This window comes from Prosopis cineraria, unplaced genomic scaffold (genome assembly GCF_029017545.1).
Source record: "Prosopis cineraria cultivar Desert tree isolate PC_DT_omini unplaced genomic scaffold, ASM2901754v1 PC13, whole genome shotgun sequence".
In the NCBI taxonomy this organism is placed as follows: Eukaryota; Viridiplantae; Streptophyta; class Magnoliopsida; order Fabales; family Fabaceae; genus Prosopis; species Prosopis cineraria.
Window position 1 is genome coordinate 24,904,668 of NW_026555344.1, and position 23,029 is coordinate 24,927,696.

Sequence of the window (23,029 nt, forward strand, 5' to 3'; positions counted from 1 at the left end):
TTTAATTTTTAAGAAAAATTATTTGTTACTCTCTTATTTCACATTTCGATGAATTAATTAATTCTTTTAAAATTATACACTTTCTCCATGTTTATCATTATTTAATAGTGACTTAATTAAAATTTTTTATTAATTATATTTTTTAATTAAAAATATTTTTTTTTAAAAAAAATCTCCTTAAATGCACCTTAAAAACTCAGGTTATATTTTTTTTAATATGTCATCTGTGTCTCTCCATTCCTTTTTTCTTTTTTTATCTTTTTTTTAATTATAACTATTCATTAAATTTATTATTAAAATAAATTTATTTAATAAAATAAATAAATAAAGGAAATAAAAAGGAGGAAGAAGAAATGAAGAGACCCTTCGTCATGGAACTCTCGTGCTCCCATCAAATTTTTTAAAAATATATAAATAAAGGATTTGATGAGAATAAAATATTCTTCCACTCAGCAACTTCGTTATTTTCGTTTTCGCTTTTACACACGCCATCTTTCGCTCAAGCCTCTACTCAGGCGGCGTGTTCTTCATTGTGCTATTCTTCTTCAACTCAGGTCAGTTCTTCTTCTTCTTTATCTTCTTCAACGTTTTTCTATTCGATTTTCTGCTGTTCTGCTATGATTGCTGAACTGCCGTGTTTGATTTTGTAAAATATCAGGAATGGAACGATGATTTGAGCGGTGAATGATTTTGAAGTTTTCAGAATTTTCGAAAATATTTTTAGCCTTGTTTTTCTGTTGTTATAGCCTTGATTCAAACCTGCGGTTTTGATTTCCTCAGAATCGGAAAATATTTCACTCATTCCTGGAACGACGAGGATTTGGCAAATATTTCTATCCTTGATTTTGAAGTGTAATCGTCGATTTTTATTGGCTAGAGTAATTTTCGATTTTGATTGCCTCAGAATTTACTGGGCATTAGTGTAATCTTCAATTACCTTCGTAGATTTTGCTCTTCGATTTTGATTCCGAATGTATGGTCTGATAGGATGGAGTATATATAGTATACTCTGTATCTGAATCTTGGAGTATATATTAGCAGAGACGGATTGCTTCCCCCGATATAACTTTTCTTCGCAAAATGTGTTTATTTTCATTTGTAGCGCATGTGAAAAATTAATTTTGGCCCCCCACTTTCTTGTAATCTGTCATTTTTGGCCCCCAATGTATTAACTTCTAGATCCATCCCTGTTATTATTAGTACTCCCTCCGTTTCTATTTGTTGAAAAATAAACTAGTTTAAGAAAATCGGTTAACTACATTAAATGTGTCTGAAAATAAAAAAATTAAATTACAATATCCTTTATTAATTGTGTTAATCAAACCTTTATTAATTGTTTCTTGTGATTATGAATGATAAAATTATGAGGGGTAATTTAGGAAGTTTGTAATAAATGTCCATTGGAAAATGTGATTTTACTTATATATATATATATATATATAAAGTAAAAGCAATAGTTTCTCTTATAAATAAAAATGGAGGGAGTATATATTAAGAAGTAGTATAGAATAATATATATTGATATTAATTTTTCTCTTGAATTTAGTGCAACCTATTAGTGTATATTATCTCGGCTAGGAAGAAGTTCAGTTTATAAATAATATTAGGCCTAATGTTATATTATCTTTAGTATTCTTTCGTCTCTTTTCTTGATGCAACTCTATGTCCCTGATTGCTAGAAACTTTGGTAGGGAATTTTGCTTCATATAGATATTTGCTATGATTCCCAATGCTAAATTACTTTTTACTGATCTATTGCAATTTTATATCAATGTATAGTTGTGTGGTTTTGGACAGGCCCAGCGGAGGTTGGGGGTCTGAGTAGGGGCCATGGCTTCCCTAAGTTTTTAAATTTTTCTTAGTATTATATAGATATTACATATTTTTGGTCCTCCCAAAACTTATAAAAGTTTTATAGCATATATGTTTTTTAATCTCAACCCTCCTTATTGTTAAATCCTGGCTTCGTCCTTGGTTTTGGATTGTTACATAGATGAACAACTATGATAGTGAAGGATCAATCAAGGATATTGAGGCAGAAAATATGGATTTTGAGTATGAAGTTAAAGAGTTGATTAATTTTAAAGTGGCAAATGTAAGTCCTAGAACCTTGAACCATGTGTTACAAGATTGAGAATGCCGTAGTGTATGTATACTATTGTACAACTTGTTTGTTTCATTGTACATGACTACATGCAATTTATTTGTTGGAAGAGATGTCAAGACTAATTAATAAACCTATAAGTGATGGTAATTTATTTGTTGAAGGATCATAGTTTTTTTTAGTTTGTGGTGACATGTTGGCCTTTTTTGTTTGGAGAACATATACTTTTTGTCATGATGTTTCTAATGCAGTGAACTCCGTCTATGTTTATAGCCGGTCCCAAGCCCGGGTAAAGGAGGAGGGTTGTGTTAGGCCATCAACAGCCAATGTAAAAATTTGTTGAATCTATCATGAACATGGACAATAGACATTGTAAATTTGGTAAAGGACTATTCGAAAATAATTTGGAAGTGAAATTGGGAGATCAAATTATACCTCAAGTGGAAAAGTTTAGATATTTGGGAGCCATTATTCAAAATGATGGCGAAATCAGTGGAGATATTTCACATAGAATTCAAGCTGGGTGGTTTAATTGGAGAAAAGCTAAAGGAGTTATTTGTGACCGTAAGGTGCCTAATAAACTTAAAGGAAAGTTTTATCGTACTGCTATCAGACCGGCAATGTTATATAGTAGTGAATGCTGGGCTCTAACGGGATAGCAAGAGCATAAAGTTGGAGTAGCAGAGATGAGAATGTTACGATGGATGTGCGGACATACACGTAAAGATAAAATTCGAAATGAGCACATACGTGAAAAAGTGAGGGTGGCACCTATTGAGGAAAAAATGGTAGAAAATCGGTTGAGATGGTTTGGGCATGTACAAAGAAGACCAAGGGAGGCACCAGTGAGAAGAGTGGAACATATAACTTTGAGTCCGACTAAGAGAGGTAAAGGAAGGCCTAAGAGAACACTCTTGGAAGTTGTTGAACGTGATTTCTTAATTAATAATATTTCTAAAAGCTTAATAAATGATAGAGCACAATGGCGTCTTGCAATCCATGTAGCCGACCCCACCTAATGGGATAAAGACTTGTTGTTGTTGTTGTTGTTGTTTCTAATGTAGTGACATGTTGGTCTTTTTTGTATAGGGAATATAAATCTTTTGTCATGATGCTTATGATGTATTAACAAGTTGACCTTGGTGTTTATAGTATTTCATGATCAAGGTGTTGGAGATTTTGTTTGTATAAGTACTTTGATTAATCTGAATAGTATGTGACATTGTCCTTTTATTAAGTTTAATAGTGTTGGAGATTTTGTTTGTGTAAGTAGTATGAAATGTGTAACTATAAATACCTTGGAGTGGGAGTGTATGGACAGAGGAAAATCAGAGGCAAATAAATATTTACTCTAATCTTTCTCATTTTCTTTTAGATTTCCCTCAATCCAAGTCAAAATTAGTAAAAAATAATAATAATAATAATAATAAGAAAATGCCTTTTCCATTTATTCTTTTTTAAATTTTCTTTCTACTGGTTTTATTATTTATCCAATGTAAATTTAGGGTGTGTTTGGTTAATGGGAAAATTGGAAGGTAGAGAAGAACAAAAAAAATTGGAGATGGGTTTCAGTGATCGTGTTTAAATTGACAGGAGGGGATGTAGGAGAATGATTTTAATGATATGTTTCGTTGAGGACAGGAGGAAGGAGTAACTAATAAGTTAACTATTATATTTTTATTATGTTAGAGTTGTTTTCTTTTTCTTATTTTGATTTTTGGGAAAAATAATTGTATTACAATTTTTAATTTCTTTCTATTAAAAATGTCCAAACTTTTATTTTCCAGGCTGTAAAAATCTCATATATTATTTATTATATTTTCCATTGTTATATTTTCTGAACAAAAATATTTATTTAATTTTACATTTTTGAAAATGAGTGCACACATTTAAACTCAGTAGTCACTAGTGAAGCAAAAACACAAATGAGAGGACTGCTTAATTATAGTATTTAGTTAAAATAAAACACATTTAAGGTATTTAAAAATTTTAGGGATAATTTAACTTTTAGTCTTTCAAGTTTGTCTTAGTTATTGATTTAGTCTTTAGGGATAGGGCTCATCCAAGGGTGGCATGGAAGGGTGCTTGTCCCCCACACTTCAATCTTCCTTTGGAAAAAGTTGGGAATTTTATTTGTAAAAAAATTTACTATAGATTTTGGCCCCCACTTCACATTTTATTTTTCATTTAGCCCCCATTCATTATTTTCTGAATCCTTCCCTGGTCAGGGACAGGGACAGGTCCAAGTGGGGGCAAGGAGAGGTGCTTGCCCCCCACATTTCAATCATCTAATAGAGCTAGTAATTCCCAAAATATTTGAACATCATTTCCTAAGATCTATGGTAGAAAATCTAGGAAGAAAAGTGATTTAGAGAAGACTAACATTAGTAGTCAAGAGATTTATCCCAAGATTTATAGCTGTAAGATTAAAATGGTAAAAGACAAATCAGGTTAGACGTAGCCAGAGGTAATGGTAGTGTTGTAGGGGTAATGACTACTTTTTTGCTATATAAATCTTTCCTTTCATCTAGGGAGGAGGAAGTTCAGTCTTTTCAAAATTGAGAGTAGTGAGATGAGTTTTGGCCTGTCAAACGCTAGATTGGGTGGAAGAAGAGCATTTTTCATCATTATTTTCTCTTTCTGTTCTATTGTCCTTGTAGTCTGTAACTGTATTTGATTTAGTTTAGTGTATGGCTGTATGAGGGTGATGTGGTTAGCTTGAATTGTTATTTCCCTCGTAATCCAACTTTATTATTCAATAATGAACTCATCCATCCCACATTACTAGTCTATTTCTGATTTTTGTTTGATATAAGCTAATAAGAGTCGAGGGTTCTATTATCATCCTTTGAAAAATATTTGAATTTTTATTTGTAAAAAAATTTAAAATTGATTTTGTCCTCCAACTTAACATTTTATTTTCAATGTGGCCACATGGATTAGCTCTTGGATCCGTTCCTGGTCTGGGATAATATGCCATTACAATATGAGTGATTTCTGTTTAGCTCATGTCTAGTTCCACCACATATCTAATTCCACTCAAGTCTATTTGTTGGGTTTTGCAATTTTGCAGCGGTTTTGCTTTTCCCATCAGTCCTGCCTAGACTGTAATCCATGGCATCAGAAGGTGGTCTAATCAGGTACGTTCATTCTTACTTTTGGAGTCTGCACATATCAGATATCAGTATTACAGTTTTAGAAATCTACTAACCGAGAGCATTTTACAAATGATGATTGCTTCATCCTGATCCCAGCATATCAACATACTATATTAGATTTATGAGTAAGAGTAAGAGGTGAAGAGGTTGGAGTCAAATATAGATATCATTATTCATATATCGATAGAGTTTTACTTATGTTCAGTTATTCTCTGAAATGAAGCAGATTGCATCCTTAATTATTTGTACATGGTCTCTATGTGCTGCTTTCTTTTACTTCAGAGATCTGATCTCTAGCTTTTGACAATTTGCGTCCCTTAACCTTTTTGCACATGCTGTTGCAACGAACCTTGTGCAAAGTACAAGGTTAAAGGACACAAATTGTCAATAGCTGGAGATCCTGCAAGTTTGGTGAGATTAGATCTGCTAACGTTTTCAGTTTGAAAATTTCATTTGAACTTGTGATCATTTTATATATATTGCAAACCTTTCTTATTAGATCATGTAATATATTAAGAAGATTAGATTACCCATTGAAGTACAATTTGTCTATACATTTTTTGAGGAAATAATTAATATCCTTATCATGTAAAAATGGAATAAGAATCAAGATACATATGCGTCAGTTGTTCTCTTCTAGGATACAACCCTTTTTTTTTTTTAATTGAGAATAAAACATTCTTTGCATAGGGCACATTCTATGAGATCGACAGTGGCACCAGAGGATTCCAATGTGAATCAACAAGGTAATTATTCCATTACTTCCCAATTTAATAAGTAATAATTATTACTGTTTTTTCATGTTATGTTTAGTGCTACAACTTTGATGTATGGTTTTAGGATCCTAAAATAACATGGCATTGTGATTTTAGGCGATTGCCTTAGGCCCACCTAAAGATTGTATGTGCCATCATCAGATTCGGAATTTTTAATTTTATTAAGAATAAATATTTGGTAACTCCGCCTATGTTTATAGCCAGTCCCAAGCCCGGGTAAAGGAGGAGGGTTGTGTTAGGCCATCAACAGCCAATGTAAAACTTTGTTGAATCTATCATGAACATGGACAATAGACGTTATAAGAGCACAATGGCGTCTTGCAATCCATGTAGCCGACCCCACCTAGTGGGATAAAGGCTTGTTGTTGTTGTTGTTGTTGTCGTTGTATTAAGAATAAATATTTGGTGTCATATAGGTTGATGTTAATTATGTTAGTAAGATCCTATGATCTAAAAATATGCATGTAGATCAGTTGATGTCACTACGGAATCATCTAAGGAGCGTTTATTGCAAGGAGATGTCTTTTCATATGCTATGGATTGTGAAAAAAAATGATTATTGAGATAGAGCTAGAATTGGGCTAGAAAAATTTATATGGAGAGCCTAAGTTTTGTGAAAAGAATTAATTAATAGAAAAACATTTTGGTGAAGATGTTAGTAATGAGATTATGCATTTAGCTGAAGATTCATTTTGAATTAGATAAACAAAGTATCTAAGATTAACTTGTGGATGCAGACATTGATCAATCAGAGGTCGAATTCAGTGATTTTCAACCAGGCCTCGGCAAGCAAGCTGCCAAACTAGGGGATATGGTAGTATTCTTTCTTGGAAAAATTGGCATGGTCCACGGTCCCTTGTAGGCTTTGTTTCAAAATTTGGGACTTATGCCCAAATATTTAAGCCTTTTGGTCCTTGTGGCCAATTTTTCCTTCTTTCTTTTTCCCCTTTTCTCAGATGCTTCATTGTCGTCCTTCTAGTTTGCTACTCGTGATCTCTATGGATTTAAATTAATATGTGGTTCTGCTAATGTTATTCTGTTCAATTTTCAATTGAATGTAATGTATATATTGTTCAATTATAGGTCAGAATCAAGTATCAAGAGTTAAGTAATACTGGTAAAGTTAAAGTTGAAAAGGGCCCTGTGACACTGAAATTGGGAGAAAACAAATATGGCCAGGGTATGAATTCTGCTGCTGCTGTTACTACTGCATTTATAGTAGACCAAGTTTCTTCGATGATTGGTTGAATGTTACATACTGGTTGAATGTTATATACTTTGTGTTTTATTAAAAAATATGACAATAAAAATAAGGGAAAATGACAAAAAATACACCTTAAACAAAATGACAAAAAATACACCTTAAACATTCAAATGACAATAAGCACCGTGAAATATGTTAGTTATTGTGTAGTCCCTAGAGACTTGTCTGACATTTTGGTTTTTTGCCAAATGACATATTTACTCTGAATTTAAAATTTTCTAAGAGGCATTTGTCCTTTGCTTAGTGACCTTTTCATACAAAGTAGTCATTTTCCAATCTTAAGTAGTAATTGCATTTTAGTAGTTGGAGTTGACTGATAGACAAAAATGACAGAAAGGAACTTGTCATTTTCTATTTTGTTTTAGTTAATAGTCCAAACAAAATAGTCACTGATTTTTTTTTTTTATGTTGGACTTGATTGATAAAAAAACTTTTACTGAGGCACTTGTCATTTGCTATTTAGCTGTTGTCACTTTTCCAAACGAGGTAGTCATTTCCTGATTGTAACATGTCATTGACTTTTAGCTCTTGGACTTGATTTATAAACAAGGAATTTACAGAAAAACAATTGTCATTAGCTACTCAAATGATGTCATTTCTCCAAACAAAGTAGTCATTTTCCAATTGTAACTAGTAATTATTTTTTGCATTTGACTGATTGACAAAATTGGCATAAAGGAATTTATCATTTTCTATTTCGTTTTAGTCAACCACCAAAACAAACGTAGTCACTGATTTTTTTAATAGTTATTTTTCGTTTTAAATTTTTAGTTGGGGGCAAATATATCATTTTGTAAAAAATGAAATTGTCAAACAAGTTCTTAAGGATTACATCACATTTTGCAGTACTTATTTATCACTTGCATAATGTAGGGGTATGTCAATATATATATTTTGTCATTCTCCCTAATTTAGCCAAGTGAAATTCATTTTTATGACAAACTCTTGTATAGAGAATCAATTTCATTGATCGTGGAGCTGATTATTATCCTATTCTCAATTAGGAATTGACCAAGGGATCATTGGAATGAAGTCGGATGGGGCTAGAAACTCAAAATCCCCCTAGATCTTTGGCCCCCAAGCAAATGGCGAGTAAGTCTTTTATATCAACAATGTTTTTCAAAATTCTAGAGCATGGAATTTTTCCTCATTTAACTTTCCTGAGATTTTTCCCCTATTAAAGGGCAAATTCTACATGTTGTTAGTAAAATAGATTATTTTATATATGGGCCCTTAACAAAGAAATTTCTTTCATTTGAATTTCTTCTTAAAAAGTTTGGTTGATGATAGAGTATAATGATGTTCTGCAATCTATGTAGCCAACCCTACCTAGTGGGATAAGGCTTGTCATTCATCATCGTTGTCATGGCTATAATTTGCAAGTCATGACTTAAATTGTAGGATCTTTTAACCTAATTGATAGACGTTAAGAGAAGTAGTTACAATTTATGTCTATATAAGACAAGGCTTGTTATATAGCACAATGACATCGTGCAATTTATATAATTGAGCCCATGTAGCAAGGCAAGGCTTGTTGTTATATATCATACAAGCAAGGGGAAGGAAGAAAAATGAGCAAATATAAAGGAAATACTTATGCATGTACTCAAATTATAAATTATGAAATAAGCATGAACATTTTGTATGACTATGATAAAATATTGATGGACATTACCTTTTTAACTATTTATTATTCTTTTGAATTTAAATATTCTTTTTTAATATTATGGATGATTATTTCTTCTTATTTTTAAGCACATATTGTCTAAAATATATTAATTGATTTATGGTTAGTTTGATTATGGTCCAATTATTGAACCATGCAAGCTTAATAAATGATAGAGCACAATGGCGTCTTGCAATCCATGTAGCCGACCCCACCTAGTGGGATAAAGGCTTGTTGTTGTTGTTGTTGTTGTATTGAACCATGCAACCAATGTCTCTACTACCAGTTCAATTATTAATCCAATTTTCTTAACATGAAAAGAACCATATAAATTTGGAAAATGAAAATGAAACGGAGAGAGCAGAAACGAAAGACGCATAATGGAGATGAAACGGAAAGAGCAGAAACGGGAGACGCATAATGGAGCATAATAAACTCTTTGTAACCTCCCCTTAATTTTTATAACTTTCCTTTTAACTTGTAAGCTTCAGTTTTCACCAGAGCTATAAATAGGGCCCTTTGGTTGTGTAAGGAGCTCAGACTTGAAAAGAATAAAATTGCTTGTTTTCATTCGGTTTCTGTGCCAGAAAAGCATGAGACCGACTAGCAATTGTACCTTTGGTAGTTTACATTTAGTAGTTTCTTTTGACAGCTAATAATTTTGGCATGGGTGTAAATGTTTAGCTTTTGAAGCAAAAGTTTGGCCTGGGCTCCAAGGGTAAAAAGAAATTTCGTGTGTACCTTCTGAAAGTGGGGTAGGAACTTCAGATTTCATGACCATTGGGATATGGGCACTTTCTCTCACAATTGTTGGAATTCAATTGCGGCAGTGCTGAATTTTGTTATGAGTCTCTCTTGAATTTTTAATTGGATTTACTATTGATACTTTGTTTTAGATTAGCCCTTGTTTAAATATACTAGTACGCTTCATATTGTTTTGTTTGTATTGACATTTGTATTTTATTCTATGTATTATGATTCTGTTATCTTGGACTATATTTTCGTCATGTACTTCAAATTGTCAAGACTTGGATGAAACCAATGTTCATGTTAATATAGATATCATTGCCTTAGGCCCACCTAAGGATTGTATGTGCCACCATCAGATTGAGAACGTTGAATTTCTACTAAGAATGAATATTTGGCATCATATATTGGTTGATGTTAATTATGTTAGTAAGGTCCTATGATCTAAAAATATGCATGTAGATGTCACTACAGAGTCATTTAAGGAGCATTATTGCAATGAAATTGTCTTTGCATGTTTTGGATTATGAATAGAATTGATTATTGAGATAGTGCTAGGATTGGTCGAGAAAATTTTATATGGAGAGCCTAAGTTTTTTTTTTTTTAAAGCTTAAATTAGTAGAAAAAACATTTTGTCGAAGATGCTAGTAATGAGCTTATACATTTATCTGAAGATTCTTTTTGTATTGAATAGAACAGTATTTTTGGTTAACTTGTGGATGCGCACATTGATGAATTAGAGTTCAATGAGCGAGCTGCCTGATATATCAATGGGTGTGCGCGCGCGTCGGGTAATATTTCTTTTTTCCTCTTCTCAGTTCCAAGTGTGGTTTCAGTGCTCATGAAGTGTGAGCACCACGATAACAGTGATGAAGTGAAAATTTGTTTTGGTGCTCATTTGTGTTGATAAGTACATTTAGTTGGTCCAATTTTTTTTTTTCACTTTTGTATTTTTTTAAAAAGAAATTTTTTAATGGATATAGAATTTAAAATAAAGATAATTGAGCACCATGATAACAGTGATGAAGTGAAAATTTGTTTTGGTGCTCATTTGTGGTGATAAGTACATTTAGTTGGTTCAAATTTTTTTTTACTTTTGTATTTTTTTAAAAAAATAATTTTTTAATGGATATAGAATTTAAAATGAAGATAATCTTTTAATTATCATATTTGTCATCCTTCTAGTTTGTTACTCTCGATCTCTAGAGAATTTAAATTAATGTGGTTCTGTTAATATTATTTTTGGGCAAGTTTCAATTTTTTAAAAATGTAATTTTAATAAATTTCACTTTTAATTTAATCTAATAAAAATTTAAAAGTATTTTTAAAATATTATGAGAAAATTGTTATAATATCCCTCATTGGGAGGGAAATTGTTTAGAGGGATGAAGACTAATTTAAAGATTAAATGTATATCAGGTCTATCAACTTGCACACTATGCCTATGATCTTGCCCAACAAAGTTACATGTTGGCCTTAAAAAATGTTATGTAATTTACATGGTGGTCGAAACAATCTATTGTGTATGTTATTATTTTCTTATAGATTGTCACTTTCAAGGTAATAAATTGTATTTTCATGAAATTTATACCTTTATGATGTGCAAAGTGATAGGTATGATGTGCAAAGTGATATGTTTGACGTAGAAGGTGCAAGGTGATATGTTTGAGTTGCGAGGTGAAAAGCTTGAGGTGCATTTGGTCTTTAAATTACTCTTGGTTCTCAAGACAATTTCCTTTCCAATGAAGGATTTTATGGCAATTGTCCCAAATATTAATATGCATTTAAAGTACAAATCACCACCATTCTATCTGATGCCCCCCCAAGTCTATCACTATTTCCAAGCACATCCATGTGGTTAAAGCTAGTTCAACGAAATATCAAAAAATAAGTAGTGAAAATAGAAGCATTGTAAAGTTTAACTTAACTGAAGATGTAAATTACTATAAAAATATAAACCATACCGTAATTAGGACATAAAAGATAATAAAAGCAATTATCAGAACGAGGATAAAACAAAAATATGAACATGAAATTAGTCCTTTCAATCGTATGTAATAAAATTTGAAGAAAATAGAAATTAACAAAAAGCTTTTTTATGGTACTCAGTCACATTCTGAAAGTTTTGGTGGGAGGGGAAAGTTTTCTTCCACACAAAATGACCCCTCTCACGTATGCTTAAGTATGAGTATCAGTAAAATGAGTGGTATTATTATTTATGTCAGTTGTAATTTATTCACTTTTAAAGATTTTCAATTTATAAAATAAGAGATAATATAACTTAATTCTTAAATGTCTCTATTATTAATTTAGTTTTTGAATTTTGACTCAAAAGCCAATCCTTGTAGTTTATTAAGTTAAAAAATTAGAGTAATTGAATTATTTCGAGTTATAAAATTACAAGGAGTTAGTTGTTTCAAGTCAAAAAAACCATTAAAATTGAGATATTTTGAGTTAAAATTTAAAGATTAAATCGATAATTAAAAAAAAGTTATGACCTTTAGAGTAATCATCCTTCTATATTAAAAATTTTAAATACTAAAATATCATTTGCTCAATTAACAATGCTAGGAAGAGAGAGAAGAATGATAGCAGTAACATATTGTTATGATTAGAGTTGGTAATTTGGACATTGGATCAAGCTCAATTTCAAATGAATTTATTTGGGTTGAGCTTAAATACACGAACATATAAAAAAGTTCATATAACCTTATCCAACCCTAGCACCTCAGCCTTTCATACTCATTTGGGCCAATTCAAATACTTGAATTGTTATAATTTTTTTGAATTTTCCTTTTTTAGCTAATTTCATTTTTTACCTTAAAAAATTAAGATGTTTCAAGTAACATAATATTGCAACACACCATTTGTTACCCTTATCAATGTGAGACCAAATATTGAAAGAGTAAAAATGAAAATATATGGAGTAACTTTTTTGTCTTAATTCTTCCTTAACATTTTCCAAAAAAAAAAAATCAAAGCAAACCGCTACTATAACATTGAAACTTCAATTAGAAGTATGAAGTGTGTGAACTAGGAATTTGGAAAAAGGTTTATTATTGCAAAGTTAAGGCTAAAATGAAGGCCAATTTCATTTTGTTAATAAAAAGTTTGAGTATTTCGGCCAAGCTTGTTTATGTTCAAGCTTGGCTAGAATTTGTTTGATCTTATTCAGGTGGCATATGAGCGCCTTTTAAGATTTGCAGCCATCACAAAACCATGAAATTTCATTGTAAACAAGCGTATAATAATTGAAAGTTTAGACCAATCATTACAACCTTCCCACAAGAGTTGTCGTACAGCATACGGCATGTCATAAAGTGAATGCGCTTTAGGATTTCATGCCTCATTTACATTGTGATTGTAGTTATCCTTGAAGCTTAGCCTTCTTATGTAACATCTATAAAATTCATTTAAGGATTTAGCTGTTAGATCAAGCAATTACATCTAAAAGGTGGAGTAAATTGGTTGTTTAGCAAATTTTTGACTAAGACTAAATCTTTCACAAAACTTTGCTCAATTGAAGGTGCAACTTGAAGTTTATCAATAGTGTAATAAATTTCAAATACGTCAGTTGCAAGAGGATTATAAAACACTTGATAGGAAATGAAATAAATTCAAATACGGTTAGTGCTAGATGAATCGCAGTGCATGACACAGAATTTTAGATTTAAGTTCATGATTCAGCTCGTGAAAATAGGGAAGAAAAGAGGAAAAAGAAGCTCAAGCGTGGATAAAAGAGGGACCTCTATTAGGGCAACCATTTTCAAGAGCAATGACGACATTTCTAACCTATTGCTTATCAGGTAAGTTTTGTATTGTCTTAACTTTTGATTTTACCCCATTTTCTTAGTTTAAACTATTGAGAAATTGAATTTGAAAGTTTTAAGAAATTAATTTCGTACCCTACAGTAATAAAAAAGTTCTCTAGAGTTAAAGTAGGATTTTGTGATTGGTTTACATTGGAACGATAAAGTTTTGAAGCTGTGGGCTCAAATTAATTAAGTTTCGAAGGAGAAAGTGGGTGGAGATTTGAGAATAAGTGTATAGATTCTTACGACTAGTGGTGATTGAGTGTAGAAGGCGGAAATAAACTTGAATAAGGTAAATGATAATGTTTAAGTGTTAATTATTAAGAATGGCATTGTTAGTCAGTAAGGTAATTGACCCTGGATGCCTTAATTGTGTAGATTTAGTGCATAATGTGTGGGAACAGCTAAAGGAACTTGAGTAAGGGAATGTGTGATGGGTAACCTTTCTTCAGAATAGAAGGATTGAAATAATCAGATAGTTTGTTATATTTATTAACTATTGTAACTGTGTAGAAGTAAATATAAATTGTGATTTTTATGTTTATGAATTTTTCGTGCATGATTTTACAATATGAATGTTTTGGAATGAAAAGTGGTTGTTGAAATGCTTGCATGAATAAAAACTAGTTTTTCAAACGAGATGGATATATATATATATATAGTGTGTGTGTGTGTGTTAAATGTGGAAGAGTGGTGAATTGTGTGAAAGCATGACCATATGGAGTTAGAGTTCACCCAGTGTATATTTAGATGTTGTGCGTGTGAAGAAGTAAGTGAATAAATTCATATAGTCAGGCCAGTATTATGGGACATCTAGTGCATCAAATTATATTGGGCTGGCACCATGGGACATCAAGTGTAGCGATAAATTAGGATTGTTACCATGAGACATTCGAGCAGTTTGGCAGCTCCCTAGTGCCCATTAACATTACAGCAAAATATGAATTTTAAATCCACATAGTTAAACCGATTAATGCTCTAACGGTTTAGAAATGGAGGGCGGTGGCATTCTCACAAACAAAAGAGATGTTCAGATAACTTATAAACTAGTTAAGAAAGGAACTAGTTTAGAAATAAATATCTAAACTGGTTATAACGTAGAATCGGTTTAGATATGTGTTTTACATATTATTTTTTTTAATATTCGATACCTAAACCGGTTATGACATAGAACCGGTTTAGATATGTAATTTACATTTTAAAATTTTTTTAATAAGTTATATCTAAATTGGTTGTGTCATATAACCGGTTTAGATATTTATTTATAATTTTCAAACATTACTTGTTTTTAAACATAAGGCACGCAGGCATTAGTTTTTTCCCCCTTCTCCTTTCTTCTCTATTCAATGGCTTTGAAAAATCCAAAGCAAAGAAAGTGCGAGAGAGAGCTTCGAACCATAACCTCTGTGTCTTCACTGATCCTATCAATGTTGTTCTTTCCATCTATTACTAGAGATTGTGGGTGCATTGGATTTGTTTTTGTTGCTTTCATTTTTCTGCTGTGCTGTGTTTGGCCAAAGTTTCATCTCTTGTAAAGCTTTTGCTTCTCTAATTGTGGGTGCCAAGAACATCAAAGTTCTCTCCTTCCCTTGCCAGTTTCGTCTCCTGTCAATCTTTGCTTCAAATGGTTCAAATTTTCCTCTATAATATTCTATGCCGTGAGCCCTTTTTCTCCTCTTCTTTTGCATTAATGGTGATTTGAGATAGGAGTTTCAAGTGTGCTTCCTCGTGTGGTTCTATATGTGTATGCATATGTGTTTAATGGTTGAGATAATTTTTTGTGAGATGCTGTGTGTTTTTTTCCCTTTCCTTATTTGCTATTGTGGAGATAAAAAGTGAGTTTTTTTTTTTATGTTGGAGATTGATTTTCCTACTAGAGAGTATATTTGGAGGTTGATTGATAAAAATAGTTATATTGTAAAATTTTAGGAAATAAAATTGCTAAAGAAGGAGTTGATTTTAGTTTAATGGTTAATGGCCATTAGGTGTTCGATGAAATGCTCATTAGGAGAGTTTTACTTGATTATGCATTTTTTTGAAATTTTATTAATTATGGTGAGAAGCATGATTGATTGGAATGCTATTTAGTGAAATTTTAACTTGAGCATTACAAGGGACTTGATTTTAAAGCTTTTTTGTGATTGGTTGAAATTTTGAAAGTTTATGTTGAGTAGTTTATAATTATGAAAGACATTTGTTTCCTACGATGAATGAGTTGAGATTAGAGATTTTTTTTTAAATATATTGTTGTTGGTGATTCAAAGTCTGCGTTTGGTTACTTAATCATTTTAATTTGTCAAGATTAAATGTTAAAGCTACTTTGTGAAAATTATTTTTTGTAGTAGTAGAAGTTTGTATTTGGATTGTTAACTTAGGTTAGGCATTGTTGTTGGCTAGAGTATGATTTGTTAAAACTGTGCTAGTGTATTTTTAATTGTAAAATTATTAGGACGTCCAATTTTTAGGAGAGACTCTGCCAAAATTTTTTAAAACTTATTATTTAGCCCATTTCTCCATATGGAAAGGGCCAAAGAATATATAGTTGGCTTCCCTCCTACCTATTATATACGAGGTTAGCCAACCATAAAGAATATTTTTCTTTAAAGAGCTTGCTTCCTATTTTTTTAGAAATTGTTATTTAGCCTTATTCTAATGGATTTAGTAATAATCCATGAATTGCTTTGTGTTTTAGGTGGTAAAATCAAACATGGATCGTAGCTAGATATATGTCAAATGAACAAGTATAGAATATGTTAACGAGGTTAAAGAGTTTCTAGATTCTCAAAACAATGCTGAAGATGATAGTGGGGGGTTTTCTTGTCTTTGTAGGAACTGTTTGCATGAGAGATTGCTAAGTACAAATGAGATATATGAACACTTAATTTGTAAGGGGTTTCTTAAAAGTTATAGAGTATAGATATAACATGGTGAAAGACTAAACATGCCAATGCTAAGTACATCTCAATCTCAGGATGTTGATGATGATTATGATGATTATAATATGACTAATCAGTTGGAGGACATGATTCGTGATGTGGTTAAAGAGGCCTTTGAGCAATCCTAGGCGTATAATAATATGTGTAGTGTTGTAGAGACACCTTTGTACTTGAGTTATGAGGAATATAGTTTGTTAAAAGTAGTATTAGAATTGGTAAACTTGAAAGCTAGATCCGGGTGGAGCGACAAGAGTTTCACAAAAATGCTCGAGTTGTTGAAATTAATGCTTCTGACAGAGAAAGTGTTGCTGGTTTGTTACTATGAGGCAAAGAAAATTCTATGCCCACTAGGCATGAAGTTTAAAAAAATGCATGCATGCCCTAAGGACTACATATTGTATAAGAAAAAGCATAAAGAGAAGCAAAATTTTTCGGTATGTGAGACTCCAAGCTACGAAGAGAACAAAGCTCTTGCAAAGTTGCTATGTTATCTTCTAATTATACCAAGATTTAAACAATTGTTTGCTAATGAAAATGATGCAAAGAATTTAAGGTGGCATACAGATGAGAGGATTTTTAATGTAAAACTTTAACATATGGCTAATTCGAAACAATGAAAGAAAATTGATACATTATTTCTCAATTTAGCAGTGATTCAAGGAACCTTAGGCTTGGACTTAGTATAGATGGCATGAATCCTTATGGAAGTCTTAGTAACATACACAATTCATGGCCTGTTCTATTGGTGATTTACAACTTATCTCTCATGTTATGCATGCAACACAAGTATATCATGTTGTCTTTGTTCCTTTCAGGATCAAAATAATCAAGAATGACATTGATGTTTACTTAAGACCCTTGATTGAAGACTTGAAAAAGATACGGGATATCGGTGTTAATGTGCTTGATGCGAATCAGAAGGAGGTATTCAAGTTGCGTGCGATGATTTTTTGTACCATAAATGACTTCCCTGTATATGAAAACTTTTCAAATTATAGTATTAAGGGGTGTAAAGCATGTCCAATTTGTGAAGAAGGTACATGCTACCATCAACTTCATCATGGAAAGAAGACAGTCTACCTTGGCCAGAGGAGATTTCTTGAAGAAGATCACTGTTATCGTAGAATGAGGAAAGCTTTCTATAGTGGTCAAGAGCATGAAATTGCCTCGAAGCCATTGACAGGAGAGCAAGTTTATGAATTGGTAAAAGAAATCAATATTACCTTTGGTAAAACTATAAAGAATAGTGAAAAAATATATGAAAAAAGAGGTCTATCTTCTTTAACCTTCTATATTGGTGCTATCTTGATGTGGGGCACATATTAATGTCATGTATGTGAAGAAGAATGTGTGTAATAGTATTATTGAAACACTTCTCAACATACCGATCAAGTCCTGGGATGATGTGAAGGCAAGATTGGATTTAGTAGATATAAAAATTAAAGAGGACTTACATATAAGACTAGATGGTAAGTGAACTTATTATCCCTCGACTGAACATACGTTGAAGAGAATGAGAAAAGAAGCTTTTGTGATTGCTTGCACGACATAAAAGTTCCCTCAGGATATTCTTCAAATTTTAAGAAGCTTGTGTCGATGAAGGATTTAAAATTAGTAGGCCTCAAGTCTCATGATTGCCATGTCTTAATGCAACAACTACTCCCAATGGCTATCGAGGCTTTTAGAAAGATGAATTGAGAGATGTCATTACCAGAATTTGCTTTTTCTTCAATTTTATATGCCATAAAGTCTATGAGATTGAAGAATTGGATAAACTGGAGAAGGAAGCATATCTTATCTTGTGCCAACTTGAAAAACTCTTTCTTCCATCATTTTTGATGTCAAGATACATCTAATTGTTCATCTAGTGAGAAAGATAAAGTTGTGTGGCCCCTTATTCATTTATGATGGATGTACTCAATTGAAAGAATAATGAAAGTCTTAAAAGGGTATGTGAAGAGTCCATGGCATCCTAAAGCATCCATTATTCAAAAATATATCTCTCAAGAAGTAGTAGAATTTTACCAAGATTACCCAAATAATGTATGACCTGTTGGATTGAGACAACGTGATGTCAAAGTTCATAAACACGGCATTTTTGTGAAGAGTGTAGATCCACATAAATTGAAAAAAAGGCTCATTTACACATTGTGAAAAATATTGATCAAGTTCAAGACTACATAAATGAGCATAAAGAACTTGTGAGGAAGCAAAATAGTCAATCTCGGATGAATGAACAAAGACTGATTAGAGAGCATAATAGTACCTTTGCAAAGTAGTTCAAACATAAGATTGAGAACGAAAATTATGTTTCTGATATTGTTAAAGGCCTGACACAAGGTCTTGAATGTGATGTTATATGCTGGATTGCATTTGAAATTAATGGGTATTTGTTTTACATAAAGTTTTTAGATAACAGGAGTAATGTGCAAAACAGTGGTGTTACACTAATGGCCTTAGGCATGCATTTCTCCAATTCAAAAGACTAAAATCCTTTATCGCATCCATGCCTTATTATAGGGTTATTGAAGAGATCTGAGAGGTTGACTATATTAAATTTAGACTCCTCATTTTCAAATGCAAGTGGGTTGATGTTAACAATGGTATTCAACACAATAGGTTGGGATTTACATTAGTCAATCTGAATACTTTAAGTCTTGATGATAAGCATTTTATTATTATAGACTAAGCAAAATAATTGTTTTATGTCACAGATCCGAGAAATAAAAGATGGTCAGTGGCTCTCGAAGGAAAAAGGGAGGTTAATATTGATGAGAAGGATTGTTCAAATTTTGATATTTCTGAGACTCCTTCTTTCTCAAAAGGCCTACCTATAATGAATGTAGAAGATGACATGGATGATAAATATGGCATAAGAGATGATTACCGCGAAGGGATATGGGAGAATATCACTATTTAAAACTATCTTAAAAGTTAGTTATTTATTTATTTTTGTGTTTGATTTATTAAATTAGTTATTTCTTGTATTGTTTATTTTAAAACATGCATAATTCATTAAATTAGTTGTTTCTTGTGTTTGATTCATATTAGAACATGCTTTTATTAGTGATATCGCTCATGAATTTTATTTATTTTCTAAACAGGATTATGAAAGATCAAAACATTAATCAAAGCCAAGTTAACCCTTTTACTTCGATTGTATCTACTACTGGTGACCAAAGCATCCCTGCAACGAGAGACTAGAGTGTGCCTAGCAACCAATTTACATGAATGAGAAGACCTAGAAGTAAAACACAATTAAGAGAGGTGGCTTTGAGTCAGAGTAGAGGTGAAAATATTTCGATTCAATTTGATAACAATCGAAAGCCAATTGGGCCTAACGTGACCAAGTATACCAATTTTGTAGCCTTTTAACCCACAACAATCCGAGTATATTAGCACCTACATGGGACGATGCCCAAAATGTGTGAAAGAATAGATTTGGGAGGCCATTAATGTATAAAAAGCTCACTTTCATCACTTCTTTCACTAATTATTATTACTATATTACTAACAATTAGCATGGCATGTATTGCAGGTCACCTACGAAGTCCCTACCAATGCAGACTTTAAACATAAGTTGATGATCTAGGCTTGTGAGCATTAGAGGAGTTTCAAGACATCACTAGCACATAGATATATACATGTTAAGGTGCCAGAAGGATAGCCTTGGCCTAATCCTTGTACCTAGTATACATTTTTGGATGCAGCTACTCTTGAAGAATTCTTTAGGCTTTGGACTGCTACACTAGAAGCTTTGGTTAGTAGGTTTATTTTAATTTATTTTCTATTGGTTTATTTAATTTATATGTGTTTTGTTAATTTTAATTCACAAGAAAGAAGGAGAAGGGCACAAGAGATTGGGAGGATGAATAATTGTCCCCAAACAATGTCTCATGGGGGTTATGCTTTGGCCAATAAAGTCTTGATGAAGGCCAAGAGGATAAAGAGAGAAGAAGAAACTCGATCTACTCTTTCTATTCTACTATCTCCACCATCTCCAATATGTCGCAATGAGAGATGGATTCACATTCACTAAAAGAAAGACAGGTCCTTTTCAAATAAATATGCTTATGATGTTGCTACCAAAATTGTAGTATAGCAATTGCCCTCTATGCATTTTTTTAAACATAAAACATTACTAATTATTTTTTTTGTTACTTTTATGTTACAAAATGAGCTTAAACAAAAACAATTTGATGGATCATTCATTCTAGAGGGAAGGAATGACATTATAACTGTTGCTATAGGGAAACTAGAGCATCCTGGATGTATTAGGGGAGTCAGATCAGGGGTGAGCATAAGAGATGTATTTGGACCACCTAATTAATGCCATCCTTCAGGACCTATGACAAGGGAGGAGATGACTATGATGTTAGCTCAAGTAAGAGCAGAGGCTGATATTACCCTTGAAGCTAAATTACAAAAGATAAAGGAGGAAATGTTAATGATGATGAGCTCACAGTAGGAGTTGAGTGTCCCATATACCCACTCTCTTGCTTGTCATCTGAGCACTAAAGGAAGTAACATTATTCTACTTCCTTCAGAGGATGACCCAGCTCCTGACATTAAGCTATGCTTCTTATATGTGGAGGATCTAAAGAAATGCTTAGTAGCATGTGGTCGCATACATGAGGAATCAAAATGCCACTTCCAGAAAGTCAAAGAAGATGTTATCAAGGTCACTATTGTAGAGGTCCAAATTGACAATGCTCATATCCCATTCCCCACTGATGAGATCAAAACAGTAAAAGATGCTAAGGGTACCTTTACCTTGTGGCCAAAGAGACTTATTAGGATGCCTCAAGATTCGACAATAAAACTAATTGTCATGCACTCCTTAAATTTAAACCAGTTTTACTAATTTTTTTTTAATTTAATAGGAGACCCAATCATTTAATAAAGTGAGTCGAAAGACATAGTTGCGTGAGCTGAGTCCATAGGACCAATTTGTCTTATTGGTATATGGCAGATTGTTTCCTCCCAGAATTTTTAAAGTGGCTCCTAATTGTAACATATTAAAACTTCAAATCTGAAAAAGTTGATTAATTAAGGGATAAATTAGTTAAAAATATGATTAATTTATTTAATTATGTTTTTGGGTTGCTAATTGGATTTTTGGGTCATATTTAGCTCTAAATTGAGATTGGATGAAAGTCGGATCAAGTCGGGTGGCATTGGGGGTAGCAAAATCAACATTTTACTCCCTGTATCGTGAGCTGCGGCTTGTGTGGCATGCGCTACAGCGCATGGCACAATAGGCAACTTAAAAGTTCAAAAATCATTAGAAATTAACAGATTTTGGGGTGGAAAACCTATAGCACGAAGGGGGAAACTTTGGGCACTACTAGGGCAACATTTTGGGAGGATTTTGAAGACAAATTAAGCCTTCAAACTCTTGAGTAAGTTTCCCACCCTTCTCCTTTACTTTTTCATCTCATTTTTCATAGGATTTAGAAAAGGGAGAATTTGGTCTGATTGGATTAAGCCATGAGTCAATGTTTTAAAGGTTTCTATTGACTCTAAAGGTTTAATTTAGGGTTATTGATCTTGGATATGTGGTAATGGGAAGCTACTTTCTTGTTTGGTGAATTTTGGATCAAGCCCTAACTTGATCATAGGGTGCTGAAGTGTGATAAATTGAGATATTAAGTTTTATATTGGGATAGAGTAGAAGGAGGCTTTAAGGGATTGCGTGAACAAATTATAATCTTGACAAGCCTATTTGTTGAGAATTTGAGTGAGAAGTGGGAGAATTGGGAGTTATTGGCAGTTAATAGTGCTTGTGTTAATTAAAAATTAACATATAGTACTTGTTGATGTAGATTGTGGTGTGGGAAGACTTACCTTGACACAAGAAGAAATTTAGTATCACGGGTAACCCTTTTAGTAACAAAAAGGTTGAGGTAACTAGATAATTTTTATTGTTTATTACCTTGTATAAGTTATTCTCAAGTTGCTTTTTCTATGATTTTTTAAGTATATATGTATAAATTCTTTAAAGGTTAACTATTTTAGAAAAGGAATGGAGTATTGGTTTGTGAAATTCTATATTTTTGAAGTAAATGGTAAGATTTGTTATATTTATTTAGAAAGTTATTTATGCATGGTCAAGTGGAGATAGGTAGTCAAATGTGGCATATTAGAGGGGGGGAGGTCACCTTAGTGAAAATTAAGTCCATATGGCATTGCTGGCACCTCGGGATGCCAGGTATAGCACTTACTCTCCTTAGTGCCTGAAAATGGGTGCGGTGTTGGAGACTTATTCTCTTTAGTACCTAAAAGGGTGTGGAGTTGGAGACTATGCTCCTTAGAATCCGTAGGATGCGATGTTGGAGTAACAACACCCCAATTACTTGTAATAAGGGGAATTAGTAGTCCATAAGTAGTTTAGGACACCATGGTCGGGTAGTCCTACTATGGATGGTGAGCTTGGTAACCATACATGTGGTTTGGTTCTATGAAATAGCCTACTAGTTCGGTTGGGAGTATTGGAGGGCCGGATGGTTAAGGATCATGCATGCAATTTGTGGTAAACTTAGATAATGTGACTATGTTACTTAAT

At 32.5% G+C, this 23,029-nt stretch overlaps 1 protein-coding gene across 15 annotated transcripts; it reads left to right on the top strand.

Annotated features, from left to right (window-relative positions):
- Positions 1 to 232: 232 nt before the first annotated feature.
- LOC129290838 (uncharacterized) lies at positions 233 to 11,489 on the top strand. Of its 15 annotated transcripts, XR_008588576.1 has the most exons (10): positions 233 to 554; positions 659 to 680; positions 781 to 878; positions 1,994 to 2,095; positions 5,178 to 5,244; positions 5,953 to 6,008; positions 6,776 to 6,852; positions 7,122 to 7,218; positions 8,307 to 8,394; positions 9,653 to 10,300. XR_008588576.1 is itself a non-coding variant. In XM_054927867.1 (9 exons), exons 4-8 carry the CDS (start codon positions 5,219 to 5,221, stop codon positions 8,366 to 8,368), a joined length of 318 nt encoding a protein of 105 aa, XP_054783842.1. In that variant the 5' UTR covers positions 246 to 554; positions 781 to 878; positions 1,994 to 2,095; positions 5,178 to 5,218; the 3' UTR covers positions 8,369 to 8,394; positions 9,653 to 10,290. The 15 variants fall into 15 exon arrangements, 9 of the variants coding, with proteins under 9 accessions (XP_054783843.1, XP_054783846.1, XP_054783845.1 ...); XM_054927867.1 differs by lacking the exon at positions 659 to 680 and having other exon boundaries at positions 246 to 554; positions 9,653 to 10,290; XR_008588571.1 differs by lacking the exons at positions 659 to 680; positions 781 to 878; positions 1,994 to 2,095; positions 9,653 to 10,300 and adding exons at positions 10,411 to 10,507; positions 11,325 to 11,489 and having other exon boundaries at positions 244 to 554.
- Positions 11,490 to 23,029: the final 11,540 nt, after the last annotated feature.